The sequence below is a fragment of the Carassius gibelio genome, chromosome A17 (genome assembly GCF_023724105.1).
Source record: "Carassius gibelio isolate Cgi1373 ecotype wild population from Czech Republic chromosome A17, carGib1.2-hapl.c, whole genome shotgun sequence".
NCBI lineage: Eukaryota > Metazoa > Chordata > Actinopteri > Cypriniformes > Cyprinidae > Carassius > Carassius gibelio.
The window spans coordinates 14,400,752-14,416,520 of NC_068387.1; the positions used below are offsets into that span (position 1 = coordinate 14,400,752).

Sequence of the window (15,769 nt, forward strand, 5' to 3'; positions counted from 1 at the left end):
CATTTATATAGCGCTTTCAACAGACCACATGGCCATCCAAAACGCTATACAATTTGCCTTACATTCACCCATTCACACACACATTCACAGTCCGACTGCGGTGTCAGCCATTCAAGGCACCATCCAGCTCGTCGGGAGCAGCTGGGGTTAGGTGTCTTGCTCAAGGAAACCTCGACACTTGTTCAAGTGGAGCCGGGGGTTGAACCACCAACCTTCCGGTTTGTAGACGACCTACATGAACCACTGAGCCACTGCTTCCCCCAGATCACACTGAGATGAGTCCAACCTAACGATTTTCATTGAAGATGGACATCCACAATATTCTTCCCTTAAATGTCACAGTCTACCGAGTGCCGGGTGAAGAAGAAATGGCTATCAGGGTCTATTTGGTGATACTAGGTAAGGTCTGGTCTAATTTTATTGAATTCTCTGTAAGTTACTATGATTTGTTTCTTCCTGAGATTCGCTACATAGAAAGATGTCACATGAGAAAAAATTATCAGGGAATTGTACATTTCTTTTTTAATAGGATGGCTTTCTTGGATTGGAAATGGGGTTGTAAATATTGCTTTTAACCAAGCAAAGAAAGTCTCTCGAACCACAGGACTTGCAGTTTCTGATGCCAGCATTGCTATTTTTGGTGAATTCAAGTACAGAAAGTTCAAATGATCAAGGGCCTTTAAGCATGATTCCCTTCAGTTCACTTCATTGAATGCTCTTAGAGAATATCACGCAGTATCTGGTGACATGTGAGAGGACCATCACTGTGTTCCCTTCACAGTCTGGCAGGTGGTGTTATGAGGCAGGAGAGACTGAAGTGATGAATTATATAGTCGTTCCAAGTACACAGGCACGTGTCCTTTTATTCCCTAATCTTGCTGGCTTGTTCCCCAGGGCCTGGTTAGTGGGTGATGAGAAAAGTCAGAGCTATTACCGCCTCAGGTTTGAGAATGCCAAACCTGCTTGCAATGTATAAGATGTTGTGTCTTGGCCAGGTGGACGGATTCCTAATCCTGCTCTTCGGACTCATCAGCATCAACACACTGCATCAGCCATCAGTGTCATCTGCTACAACAAAGGTTGCCAGCCTCAGCATGGTATGCTCTATCTTGGCCAAACTTACAGGGTTTATTTTACCTTTGTATATCTGCTACCCATATTTAGTCCAAGTGCTCATGCACTTAAAGCTGCTCTGTAATTACATTACAAAATGTATCTAAAACCATAAATAAAAAATAAATAGATAAAAGCAGCTTACATTATTATTCATTCTGAAGAAGAATTTAATATATAGTTTGCGTAATAGGACTAGGTGTAATCCCAATAAGCACCTAGTGGAATTTGGGAAATATATATTCTGTGTAAAATAGTGTTTTTGTTTTTGTGCTCATTTCTCACACAGTCTAAGTGGATGTTTATGCATTCAATTTATAGCTGCCTTTATATTTTAGGACAAGGGATCTCCCACAAGGTGATAATCCAATTTGGGAGTCATTGGCATTAAAAAGTTTGAAACAGAGTATGATTTACAGTAGGACGCAGTGATCTGACCCAAACAAATTTCAAGACCTGAAATCCTCTGAAGTTGAGTTTTTGATAAATCTAGAACCATGTTATTTTTGCCCCTTCTTTTTTTTAAGAAGCTCTTTAGCCTTGGCTGCACAAATACTAGATAAATCAGCAAGATTACGCTATGAGGACTGTGCTGATGTGGATGTTTCTGCCATGTCCTTCAGCTCATCACGTCAACAAGCGTAATCTCTGCTTGGTCATAGCTGCTGTCTGGCTGTGCTCTCTGTTCTGGGCTGGAGTAGTTACAGAGGTAGGACTGAAAACAAGGATGTTTACCATCTTTAGAAATTAAAAATGAGTTGAAATGGAGATCACTGAATAGTTTTTCTTATGCAGCTCATGGGTATGTATGGCACGTGCGAAATCGACTGGACACAAGCGCAGTACTGCGTTCCAGTCAAGCTCTGCGTCATCAGTATTTTCTTCTTTAACTTCTTTGTGCCACTGTTTGTTATAGTTTTTACATATGTGTCCACTATCCGCACAGTCAACTCCAGCCACAAGTCCAGTCAGTGAGGAGAGGTCAGCGAAAGGCAGAGAAAGATTGAACGCAGCATAACACGGGTACAACCGTCGCCCCATAAATTCCCATTAATCATCAAATTCGAGGTTAAAGTTTTTTATAGTATGTCACTTGATCTCTGTCTCTGAGGCTTGTAAAGTGTTGACACATTTAATGGCACATCTGTATTACATTCTCCCCAATTTAGGGTTGTTGAAGATTCTTCTCCCGTCCCTGTACATCAAACACAATCCTGAATTTTTAAAAAAGAATGCTAATATAAAGGAAGGAACTACATACTTCTGGAAAGGTCAAAATAAAATGAGGGAATCTACTTAAGAGGGAAAGCAGTTAACTTTTGAGGAATGAGAAAGTAAACAACTCTCTTGCTAACCAAAAACAGGAGAAAATCAAATACAGACTGCAAAAACAATGGAACTGACCTCCCTACAGCTTTCCTAATATCAACTTCAGAATTTTATAACAAAATCCATTTGTAAAAAAAATCATCTTTTGTGGCAGCAAAAATTCAGGAGGAACATCTGGGGAAGGAGAAAGGATCTCATGAAAGGCCCTTTTGCTTTTTAGTATCTTTGAAATAAAATAATATTACATTTATAAAGCTATATATATATATATATATTTACCCTGGTGTCTGCTTCTCATCTATTTCCAACTTCATTCTCCCATCCACCAATCTAAACAGGGCTATAATCAGTGCTGAGAATATAAACTTGCTGTAATCAGCAAAGCACCCGCAGGAATCGTGGTCTGTACTATTTTTCTGTTCTATGCCAGCCTAGAATTGTTTTTGTGACCTACATGTAAGAGGTCCAATTTGTTTGTTATTAACCTGTTTGTTCTGGAACTAGTTACTGGTCTTGTCTGTTCTTGGAATTAGGACTCTGGATTGTTTGACTGTTCCTGAACCTCTGGGCTGGAGGAACCAGAGCAAGACTGTTCAGTAAGCAGAGGTGTCAAGTAACGAAGTACAAATACTTCGTTACTGTACTTAAGTAGAAATTTGGGGTATCTATACTTTACTTGAGTAATTATTTTTCAGCCGACTTTTTACTTCTACTCCTTACATTTTCACGCTAGTATCTGTACTTTCTACTCCTTACATTTAAAAAAATAGCTTCGTTACTGCTATTTCATACCGGATTGTTATCGTTCAGAGAGAGAGAAAGAAAAAAACCCTATCCAGATAAATCGCGCCATCAGGATGGAGTGAATTTGATTGTGGTTGGATGAGAAGTATACACATATACCATTCCGACACCGTATTGGTCCATACGCAATCCATCACACCTGCACATGACACAAGTCACAGCACACTGCATAGACAGTTTTGGCTTCGTTTATCAAAAAATATTTTTCTTAAAAGTAGGTTGGAACCAGTAGTATCCGATCGCCTCAGAGTCAGTCCGCTTAAATTTCAAATGAAACCGGCGTCAGTCCGGTCTCCTCCCGTCTTTCAGCGCGCTCTTCAATCCGCGGACCGCGGTGGAGCAGCGCGAGCTCAAACAGAGACAGAGGACACAAGGTGTGTGTTTACCGATATATTGTTAGAATATCTGTATCTGTGAAGTTCTTTGTCATAAATACAGTTTACAAAAGGTCACGATCAGTCGGTTTCTCATCTAGTGTAAAGTTTTCGCTTGTCACCGCTAATCACGAAACAGCTGTTTCCTTACACTTATTTAAATATACTTAATTTAATCATACGTACATACACTACTGTGCAAAAGTCTTAGGGAGTATTTTCACCAAGAATGGTGTTCGGCCAGTTATTTATATATTTTGCTGTAGAGTGTCACTGTCAGTATAAAATATCAGTTTACAATTCCAAACATTCATTTTGCCATCGTCAAACTGCTTGTGCATTCAAAATCGCACTAGATTATTATTAAAATTAATGGCAAACTACTGTCCTACTGACACATTGCAGCAAAAGATATAAATAACTGGCTTAAACCCTTTTTTGGGGTGAAAACACTATTCTTTCTTTTCCATAAGACTTTTGCACAGTACTGTATTTTAAAAACGAGATTGTTGCTACTTTATAAAGAATGAGCATACAGTCATTCACAGAACTGATTTAAGACAGTGACAGACAGCACTCATCTTAACTAAATATCAGAGTGAGTGACAGATATACAGTAGAAACATTATGTGTACTTTAGTATTAAATAATGACCCAGATTGTGAAATACATTTATTAGCCTTAGATTAAGGGAAGCACAACTTGGGAAATGAGAGCATCCAAGGTGAAAGCTATGGATTTATTTTAAATATTTGTAATGTTCTTTAATGTTATCCATAGTTTTTTTTGTAGTTCTTTTTTTTTTTTTTTTTAAGTATCGGTTCAGGCACGTTGAGGCGCCAGTACCATTTTAAAAGTATCGAAAAGGCACTGGACCCTACTTAAAAGTTATTATTCATTTCTCACTACTGGCTCATTTGCCAAATGGGTGCTTTCTCTTCGTCCTCCACAAATTAAGCTACTGTAGGTAGTTGGGTAGTGAGACGTTTTAATAAATTATCGTTTGCGATTAATGACGCAAATGACAATGTTGTGATATCTAGGCTATAGAGCATCACAGTCCCACCCACAGCTGGTGCCGGAACTAAAAATTCAATGCAATTTCTTTATTGACATTTGGGGTATAAGCCATTAAAACGTAACCATACATGGTAGACTTAAAACCAGCTACGGCTGTACTAAGCAACAGTATATGCTCATATAAACGTAAAAAGATCATGGGGGCACTAACCTTGTTTTGATCTAAATGCCTTTTATTCGCTATGTCTTGGCTAAGTACTTCATTACCCACAATCCTGAACAATCCCACAATCCCACAGTGATGCATCTGATTGGTGGAGCTCGTATAACCGTCTGGTTAAACCCCTCAAAGGTCCGTGAAGACTGAAGATCATTAATAAAAAAATAAAATAAAAACCTGTATTGCGTTTTTGCACGGTAGACTTATCAGTGCAATCATAATCTCCTTGACTGCCACGAGAGTTTTGCAGGGAGGTTGGTAACTTTAGTTAGCATTATCGTCCACTTTAGCTAGGCTACTGTAGCCTCCATATGAAATGAGTCATATCAAGCATTTTATAATGCCACTGTCAAAACAATATTTAGCCTAGACATACCTTTTTGTGCATTTACTGAACATTTGTGTAATGGCAACGACATGTGTTGACAACTGAGCAGTGATTGCAGTCAGATACAAAGCACTGCACCATTGCTGACGTTATCGTTAACCACTTTCACACACGCACACAATATAAAATACACGATGATAAAATAAAAATCAGTACACAATACATATATAAAACACTATTTATTTACACGATTAATACTGAAAGAACTGCTATTACTGCACATTGACTATATAAAATAAAATTCACTGGAGGAAAAAGTTCGCGCGAGCGGCCGTCATCAGATTTGGATGTCGCTCAAAAGGCTCGTTGCCTCGTTCTCAGTTGTGGCTTCAGTCGAATTCAATGGGGCGCGGTGGTTTATGGGATGAGTAGTTCCTGCGCTCAAAATGAAAATATGTACACAGTCTTGTACCTTTGACTTTTTTTGGATTTTGTCTTAATTTTTTCACTTGAAATGATATGTTATATGCTTATGAGTTCAGCCGTAGCTGGTTATCCTCACACATGCTCTAAAACTCTTTAGATACGGATTTTTCCGAAAGTGAATGGGAGAAATGAATGGGAAATTGTTACCCTCCGAACACTGGACATAGCAGACGTATGTACCGAATACAAGAAGCTATCAATCAAGAAGGTATCAGGATTATGAGTTATTTTTCATTTTTAGTTTTTGAATAATCACTTAGATTAATCATTCATTTTGACAGCACTATAATGTTTATTGTAAATAGTCAACCACACAAGAGTAATTGTTTTTAGCCTGCACCAATGTTCTTGTCCATTGCCCTCACAGAGTCCTGCAGCTAAGCTTGGATGTACGTTTACATTCCATTCAAGGTTATTGATGACATGCCTCTGAAGTTTGACTTTTTGCACCATAACAATACTTATTGGCAACTAGTCCTCATATCTCTAGTCCTTTAATGTATTTGCATTGTACTAAAATGAGTTCATTTTCAATGGGCATATATGTGGCTGAAACAGGTAGCCTAGTGCCTCCCAAATTTTTCAACATGAACATTTTAATATAACATTATAGTCATTATGGCCTTTAGAAAAAATTTTTTTTGAGGAGGTGGGGTAGTGCACAATAGGCCCTTGTGGCACGGCCCAAGCTTTTGTTCTTAATGGCATTTTTTTTCCTTACATTACTTTTACTTTTATACTTTAAGTAGTTTTTTAAACCAGTACTTTTACACTTTTACTTGAGTAAAAAGCTTGAGTTGATACTTCAACTTCTACAAAAGTCTTTTTAAACCCTAGTATCTATACTTCTACTTGAGTAATGAATGCCAATACTTTTGACACCACTGTCAGTAAGAATGTCCCGTCTCTCCACAACCATCCTCAGCCGCGTCCCTGTTTGACCAGTACGTAATGTCAGAAGGCAGAAAGTGCTTTACTGCCAAGTATGTTAACACACACAAGATGTGCAGACTTGTCTGGACTGAATACAAATTACTCAAGCGCAGAACAGTCAGGTAATGGTGCTTTATTTATATTATCCAGGCACATAATTCAAAAGCAGCAGACGTGCTCATATTCAGAAGAACAGTGAAGGTTTGTCCAAACAGAGCAGCGGGAACAGTCAAACAATCCAGAGTTATAATTCAAGGTCAGTAGTTTCAGAACAAACAGATTCATAACAAACAAATCTGACCTCATAGGTCACAGCAAAAAATTATAACCTGGCATAGAATAGAAAAATAGTACACAAACGATCAGTTAATAATTATCAGGTAAAGGGTTATACAGGGAATTATAACATGTTTTAATCTTTATTTTATTTTATTTTCTGATACAGGAAATAGATAAAAGTGTATTGTGTGCAGTTTACATAGGAAACTCTGCACCAGAGGGATGGAGCAAGTGGTAAGATGAGCAGGGACTTTTCTCAAAGAAATGACTATTACAGTTGTGGGAAATGTCCTCCTCCAGCCCTATTCAGAGCACTCAAACAAACTCTACTCAAGCATGTCGCCTTTTCAAATGACATTCAAAAGAATAAGTCACCCACAGTGGACACAAAATAAGAAGATCTCGCTGTGCATGACGTTGTGATGAACGTTCTCTCACATTAGCGGTCCTGGGGATTAAAGTAGGTCTGTTATGCAAGGAGATTTTTGGCACACACCCCATATGCTTATTTTGGTGCAAGACTATGCCGTTTGAAAAATAATAAATTCTGGAAAATATTAATCGGTGCGATGCTGTATAATTTTATGATTTATGAGAGGAAAGTCCTTAGAAAAAGTCGTGCATCTGCTAAGAGATTTGCAGTGGGTAAGATTAAAAAATAATAATAATAAAAACTTTTTATGCTCACCCCTGCATTAAGAAATACAGTAAAAGTGTCCAGTTATCCTTTAGAATCATTCTAATTTGCTGATTTTGGTGCTCAAAAACATTTCTTATTGTTATCAATATTGAAAACAGTTGTGCTGTTTTGATAAATTATTTGATGAACGGGTAAAAAGTACTTTTGCAATAATGTAAAAGTCTTTACCGTTTTTTTTTTTTTTTTTCGTGAATTTAATACATTCTGAAAAAAGTTTACATTTCTTTTAAAAACAACAACTTTTGAAAGGTAGTGTAAACGTATTGCTAAATCTTCTGCCACTCACAGTCAAGCTATCTAGAATGTACAGCACATTAAGTTGAACTGTAGAAGTCCATTAGCTCTAATGGAGGATGACAAGTACATAAAGTATCAGGAGGTCTTTCTAAATGACCCTGCAAAGCTGAGTGAGACTGCAGGAGTGGACGAAAACAAGACTCAAATCAAAACTCATTGTACTTGTACTCTTTTTCTTTTCTTTTTTTTTTTTACTGCTGCAGATCTTCATCCTCCACATGTAAGACCTATCGCTTTTGCAGTGCTGTATTCACAATGTGGACCATGGCATAAAAAGAATATTCCTTTAAAAAATAGAAACCTAATATATACACTCTCTTATGTTAATCATGAAATATTGTATTTTCTGGTTAATGTTTCCAACATAGGAAATTACATTATTTTATATTTTTTTTTATTTTGGGAAAATAAATTTCTCTTTTCAGCAGACAAATCTGGGCTTAAGTCTATGCAGAATTAGCCAAGGCTAATATTTTTGTAGGTGAAGAGAGTCGCCTTAATGAGACATCCATCGAAGTATTAGACGGTTACTACTATTTATAAGAAGTGAAGTGGTAGTCTTTGCATTCTTGGACGAAAGCTGTGGATCTCCCATGAAGTCTCACATGGTGTGAAACGTGACTGGCCTGGGAAGAAACTTGTGTGTCACTTTGCCTTTTTTCAGCTATTTTTCATGTGACTGCACAAAGCCAGAGCAGTCAAGCCAACTTTTCCATATGAACATCAGTTGCCCCAATGAGAACAAACTCTGTGTAACAACCAATCACCTGGAAACCATTACCTGCTTAATCTAACAAAACCTATTTCATTACTTAAGGGGACATCCAGTTTCCCCCTTGAGTGTTTTTTTTTTTTTATTATTTATTTATTTATTTTTTTGTAGCACTTTCATTTGAACGTCGTCAGTAAATATAATGGTGAGCAGTTCATATACACTCTAACACTCAAGAGTATTTTTTTAAGTATATCTTATACTTGTCAGATATAGTATAAAGAGTAATTTTGTGAAATATAATTGCAATTTAAAATAACAGTTTACTGCTTTAATAAATGTGAATTTTGTGATTCCTAAGCTGAATTTTCAGCAACTATTTCTTCAGTATCACATGATCCTTCAGAAATCATTATAATATAATATACTAATTTGGAGCTTAAAAAATAAAATAATAATAATAATAATCATAATCATAATAAATAAATAAAATAATAATGATTAATCTCATTATTATCAATGTTAAAAAATGCTTTTTTTAGGATTCTTTATAGAAAGTTCAAAAGAACAGCATTAGAAATCTTTTGTAACATTAACTTTAAAATGAATTAACTTTTGATCAAATAAATGTGTCCTTCCTGAATAAAAGATTTTTGAACGGTATTGTTTGAATATACTGTAGAATACTTATGAGAATATTTAATATCATGTAAATACTAATTGTCTGTATGTTGCATTAATATACACATATTATGCTGCATTACTTATTAATACCTTATTAACGACCGCCTGATTGTGCCTTTGTTCACTTCTATCCACAATCTAAAGTACCAGTTCACCTTTTCTTGTTCCAGTTTTAGCTTCTTAAACTGCTGGTTGAAAGGCTTGATGTTCCCACCATGACCTTCACAAGAATTTTTGGGTGAAAGATCACTTTAGACGACATAGACTTTGTGTTCTGTGAAATATTCATTAATTGAGACACTGGGAGAGTTGTTCAAAGAGGCTCATAACAGATGGATTGAGTGTCATTCCATGAGAGGTTTTTAATTTGTTAGCGCACCACGTACCCTTACAAACATCCACAGCACAATGCCAACGAAACACGGACCTATCATATTTCTGTTTGCTGCCAGGATTAAACCTGGAAATGATCCAAAGTTCATCTTATTTCGGATGATTACATAAAAGTTAAGTTAGAAGACAGGGACCTGTTGTCTTTTCACATGCTAAGCACTCTCTGTATACTGAAGATAAATACACTTCATGGAGGATTTACAGTTTTTGCAGCATAAGCCTTGTCCAAGAGGTGTTTTGATGCAGAAGTCTATAAGTTTTTTGAAAATCATTCAGGATGAAAGGTCTGCTTGACGCTAATGACTAAATGACTGCCTGCCAAGACTCTATTCTGTTGAGTCAGGTCTTGTCAAATGGCTTTGAGGTCCATTTAGACCATTTTGAATGAGATTCTGTGTTTAGATTATTTTCAACCCCAGTCAGGACCTAGTCATCACTTGTGCACGGCGTTTATTTGTTGTTTCAATGTAGCCCTCTTTACTCACCACTAAACTACACAAGTTAAAGCATATAGATATTATATGGTACAAACTGTTTCTAAACGTCTGAAAAGCAGGAGAATTTAAAACCATGTCCTTTTCAGGTGGTTTGGGTGTAAGGCCCGCCTCTTGTGATGTCAGCAGAGAATCATTGGGGTTTTCGGGGACATTATTTAAAGGACTAGCTCTTTCCTCAATATTTAGAGACCTCTGGAATATCATCCATAACGGAATTACTTGATTTTTATCTTTCTATAAAGCTTTTAAGGCTGAGGAAACGTCATCCTACACAATATCTGTAAGTTGGATTTAATCTTCATGGGTTAATGATTTTTGGCTGTTTGGTGCATTTTAATAAAGTTAATTTTGTATATCCAGATATGCATCTTTTTTTCTTTCTCTCTCTCTCTCATTCATGAGCGGATTAACTGAAGTATGCAGTTCCAAAGGAGCTGTTTGTGATGGATGTGTCTGGGGAGATTACATTTTTCCTGTATCCTATCTGATTTCACCTCTGTGCGCAAAATAAATATTACAACACCCAGATAAAAGAAAAAATGAAGATGTATTTTTAAGCCTTAGAAGATTTAGATTTTTTTTTTTTTTTTTCAGAAAAAACAAAAAGCTTTATAAAAATGATTGAAAAATGGGGTTTATTCATTGTTGCCTGGTATGATGTTCTTTGGTCTCTACAGATATCTTCATTAGCCATGTCGATGTGGTTTGCTGTACTTCATGTATTAGGTAGGCAGTTCATTTCTTCAAAGAGATTGTTACTGAACATTTCTTGTGTATTATTCTGAATTAATGTCATGATGGAAAGATATTATTGTCTTTATTTATTGTTTTTGTTTATACAGGTATTCTGTCTTTGACCTGTTGCACTTTTGGATCTGATTTAAATGGTCAGTGGATTCCATTATTCCCCCCCCCCCCCCCCCCCCAACTCTTTTCATAATAAATATAATTAATTCAGTTACATTACAGAAAATATTTAGCTCCTTTTTCCCCCCTATATTTTTATAAGGTTAGGGCCACTTAATTTTTTTATGTAACATTATTTAATTAGTTACTAAGAGAACTTTTGGGGGAAATAATTGTAAATTCTTTTGTAACATATTTATTTTATCTGACAGATGCATCATCATTTTATGGGTAATATCTGTTGTACATTTCTTAGTTCCAACACCAATTAGCTGTGGGACTCGAGCGGTGGATCTTCCAGACACACAGAAGATGGTGCTCTGCCCAGCAAACTGCACTCTCTGGAGTCTGTCAGTGTTTGGTTCAGGAGTGTATGCCTCTGTTTCCAGCATATGTGGAGCAGCAATACACAGGTACAATCACAGAAATGATGATCAAGTTAGTTCCACAATTCCAAAAGCCAGGAAAGTTTTTGTCTGTCTTCCAGAGGAATCTTAAGTCTCTCTGGTGGACCTGTGGAGGTTCACGGACTGCAAGGGAGGACAAACTACCTCAGCTCTTACGCTCATGGCATCCAGTCTCAGTCCCTGTCCCAATGGAGCTCATCTTTCACTGTGGCCAGTGAGTGGAGACAATTCTGTTTTGTGTTATTACAAAAGCTAGGGTTTGTAGATTTGTTTACAGATGTTTGTTTACTCACTCGCTCTGCACACTGTCAACAATAAAAATATAATTTTATCATTTACAATGTGATATGTTAATGATGTAATTGAATTATACAATGTTATATAATTCAATATAATATTGAATTATAACAATCATATTGGAATAAGTATAATCAGAATATCATAATTCTGTACATTGCTAACATAGGTTAGTTGGTCTAGCATATCAATGATATAGCGTATAAAACGAAATGGAATATAAAAGTGAATTAAAATTGTTTAGCGATAAAGATTTGTCAGGTTACATTTTTGTCTTTTTTCTCAGGAACAATTAGCTTGCCTTTAGAAGTGTCCAGCCAAACCAGCAGTTCTGCCACTGTTGCATCTGGAGCAGGTAACAAGCATTCAGAAAACTGAAAATGACTGGCATATGAAGTCTACACTGAGTGTCCATACTTCTCCCTTGCAGCCAAGAAACCAGTCAAGAAGACAGCGAAGAAGCCTCTTCCTCCAATAACAATAATCAGGGGTCTGTATGACTTGGTTTTCTAATCTAATTTAAATTGTTAGTCACACCAAATATGATTGTGCCATGAAAGAGCTGTGTAAATGATGTTCCAGATTGCCCAGTCGATATGGCTTTGCTGCTGGATAGCAGCTACAATATTGGACAGCGGCGCTTCAACCTGCAGAAGAGCTTTGTCAATAAGCTTGTAGCCATGCTGAAGGTGGGAACACCAGGTCCTCAAGTAGGAGTGGTGCAAACCAGGTGATCTGTGCAAATCCAAGTTGTTAAGCATTTTATTTCTATCTTTGTCAGCGGGTATAACTTCATCTTTGTCTTTCCAGTGAGACACCTCGAACTGAATTCTACTTGTCAAACTATACAACAGCCAAAGATCTGACATTTGCCATCAAAGAGATCCCATACATCGGGGGCAATACCAACACAGGTTTATAACCTCAACTTCCATTCACATTTCAAATGAATGATTGGATGAAATGAATCTAGAGAACCTCAATTAAATCATGCTATTTCTTTTAAGTAATAAATACATTTTAAAACAATTACCATTTACTGTACAGTGGAAGTCAATAGGTCCCTGGAATACGTTAAAATACACAGTTTGAAAGTAGAACTACTAGACTTGAAAGAGAGTTCATCCAAATATCAAATATTGAAGTTGAATTTCTTTCTTCTGACAAAATGTTTTCCCTTCGATTTTTTCCATGCTGTGTAAGTCAGTGGGGACCAGCTACTATTTGCTTACCAAGATTCTTCAAAATGTCTTATTTTTTGTTTAACCGAAGAACGAAATTCATACAGGTTTGGAACAACTTGAGTGTGAGTAAACGATGACAGAATTGAATTATGGGGTGAACTATCTCTTGAAACATTTAGTCAACATGAAAGGAAAAACCTGTTTTCAGTGTTACCAGTGACTTTGTCTATTTCTGGGAATTAAAATAGGTCCAAACAAAGGCACAGCATTTGGGCATCTCTGAAAAACACACATCAGTGTTTTGAACTAATTAGTTGAATGTATGATTCAATGAACTTGGTCATAAACTACATTCCTGAATGAAAGAGCTGTTTTGTCATTGTTTTAAACAAATAGGTTGAGTTAATGATTCTGTTACTCAGAGGCAGTCATTTGTTTTGCCCCTGAAGGAATCAAGTTTTGGAGAACTGGTTGAATAAATGAATCAGCGACTCAAAAAGAGTGTCACTTGTTGCTACCTAGTCATATAACAATGTAGCATGCAAAACATTTTTTTTTCACTAGTTTTCACAGTCAATATGTTTTTGTTTAATAAAAGATATGTGACACAAATGCTTTGGCCTAAATGAGCAGAACTTGGCAGTCCTGAGTTATTGTCTTTTGCACAGGTAGGGCCATACTACACACTGTAAGGAACTTCTTCAATCCGGATTTTGGTGTTCGGAGAGGTTACCCTCGGATCCTTGTGGTGTTCGTCGATGGGTGGCCTTATGATAATGTGGAGGAGGCAGCAATTTTAGCCCGAGAGTCTGGTATTAACATCTTCTTTGTGACTGTCGCCAAACCTACCCCTGAGGAGATGAGCCTGGTGAGGGAGCATGACTTCATGAGAAAGGTATGATGTTTCACATATGAATTCATGGTGGGAAAAACACAAGTCTTCAGTGGGACTATATGAGTTTGTTGAAATCCATTTATACGGACATATCTTACAGGCAGTGTGCAAGGACAACGAGTTCTTCACATTCACTATGCCCAGCTGGTTCGGCACCAGCAAGTTTGTGAAGCCACTAGCTCATAAACTTTGCTCCATTGATCAGTTGCTCTGCAGCAAGACTTGCTATAACTCAGTGAACCTGGGCTTTCTGATTGACGGCTCCAGCAGCGTAGGTGATGGGAACTTTCGGCTCGTGCTGGACCTTCTTCTTTCAATCGCACGCAGCTTCGACATCTCTGACATTGGATCTCGCATCGGTGCCATTCAGTTCACCTACGACCAAAGGATGGAGTTCAACTTCAATGACCACACCACAAAAGATAATGCTCTGAGGGCCCTGGAGAACATCCCGTACATGAGCGGAGGAACGGCCACGGGAGACGCCATCAACTTTGCAGTGCGGAGTCTCTTTAAACCCCACACAGGCTCCAACAAGAATTTCCTCATCATCATCACTGATGGACAGTCTTATGATGATGTGAGAGTGCCGGCTATGGCCGCCCAGAGGGAGGGTACGCTTTTTACACTGACTTTCCATCTAGAACCTAGGATTTCAACCAAGGGTTTGCAGGTCCCTGAAGGTTTAGGGGGTCAGTTGAGAAGTTATAATTAAGAGTTACCAACAAAATCTAGCCTGATTTTTATAGTGAAGGTCCCTGAGGTGGTAAGGGTGTAGTCCTGTGTCTGTAAAGGTTCAAAACGATTGATCTAGAACATTTAAGAGCTCTAAACAGTATTCATCTTGACCATGTTCTTCTTGTATCTTAACAGGAATCACTGTGTATGCAGTGGGCGTAGCTTGGGCACCGATGGAAGACCTAAAGGCAATGGCGTCCGAGCCCAAGGAAAGCCATGTGTTTTTCACTCGTGAGTTCACCGGCCTGGCGCAGTTCCAGCAGCCCATCGTCCAGGGCATCTGCAGGGACTCCACAGAGTTCAACTAGACAGTGCAACTGCTTGAGTGCAAGAGCAGAAAGTGGAGAAAAGGAAAGTGAAAAATGGGCAAGCGTGAATAAGAAAAATCTATTTTGTCTTTTGTAGAAAAAGGAATTTGAAAGGTTTTGTTATAAAGGTATTGGTTTGATCCAAAGGATTTTACAGCTTAACTGAGAATGTATCACACAGTATTGTATGTCAACCTCTCTATAATGTGGAGAATGTAATTATTTGTGATTTATAGTCTTTCTCTTTATGTTCCTGGTCAAAAAAACAAATCTTTCGCTGCTTCTGGCTGGTCTTTAGTTCTTGTGGAGGAGTCACTGTAACAAAAGGCTCTTTTATATTAATTTTGAACATGAAGATTCTATTGCAGCTATGCTAGGTAGTGCACATGATGGTAAGCACAAGCAGTTAAGAAGAAGATCGTCAGTGAAACAGGGCCCTCTTAATCTGATGGCAATACACCAATACACAGCTTTCATTCACACAATTGCATAAATAAATCTGGGTTATATAAGAAAATATAGTTCTTCCCAGGGGTAGCAAACAATATACATGCACTGTACGTCACATTTTCACAATGAATCACGTATATCTGGGTTTGACGAAGATTACGGTTGGAAAGTTAACGTTTAGATTATAGGCAATAGCATTTTTTCCCCCTTTTCTTCAATTATACTTTAATGTATTTATCGAAACTATTTTCTTTGTGTTTTCCATGTGCATGTTTTACTGCCTCTCGTAATGAAAAATGAAGACAGGGAGGAGGGGCATCAAACTGTTTGTACATTTGTTTATAATTTATTACTTTGAATAAAGGTGTTCGTACAACTCGACCATCTCAACAGGCTAAGCCTTTTGTTCATTTCG

At 37.4% G+C, this 15,769-nt stretch overlaps 1 protein-coding gene across 1 annotated transcript; it reads left to right on the top strand.

The window, feature by feature from the left end:
* Positions 1 to 10,209: 10,209 nt before the first annotated feature.
* On the top strand, positions 10,210 to 15,735 carry LOC127933285 (cochlin-like). The gene is made up of 12 exons (XM_052530140.1): positions 10,210 to 10,449; positions 10,847 to 10,895; positions 11,012 to 11,056; positions 11,332 to 11,488; positions 11,563 to 11,696; positions 12,066 to 12,134; positions 12,210 to 12,269; positions 12,362 to 12,509; positions 12,590 to 12,693; positions 13,632 to 13,858; positions 13,959 to 14,472; positions 14,732 to 15,735. Exons 2-12 carry the CDS (start codon positions 10,862 to 10,864, stop codon positions 14,902 to 14,904), a joined length of 1,665 nt encoding a protein of 554 aa, XP_052386100.1. The 5' UTR covers positions 10,210 to 10,449; positions 10,847 to 10,861; the 3' UTR covers positions 14,905 to 15,735.
* Positions 15,736 to 15,769: the final 34 nt, after the last annotated feature.

Excerpts from the sequence above, each read along its gene's own strand:
- LOC127933285 (XM_052530140.1), top strand. The coding sequence starts at position 10,862 with ATGTCGATGTGGTTTGCTGTACTTCATGTATTAG. Across the intron at positions 11,057-11,331 it reads TTTTGGATCTGATTTAAATG|TTCCAACACCAATTAGCTGT; the intron begins GTCAGTGGATTC and ends TACATTTCTTAG. Across the intron at positions 14,473-14,731 it reads TATGGCCGCCCAGAGGGAGG|GAATCACTGTGTATGCAGTG; the intron begins GTACGCTTTTTA and ends GTATCTTAACAG.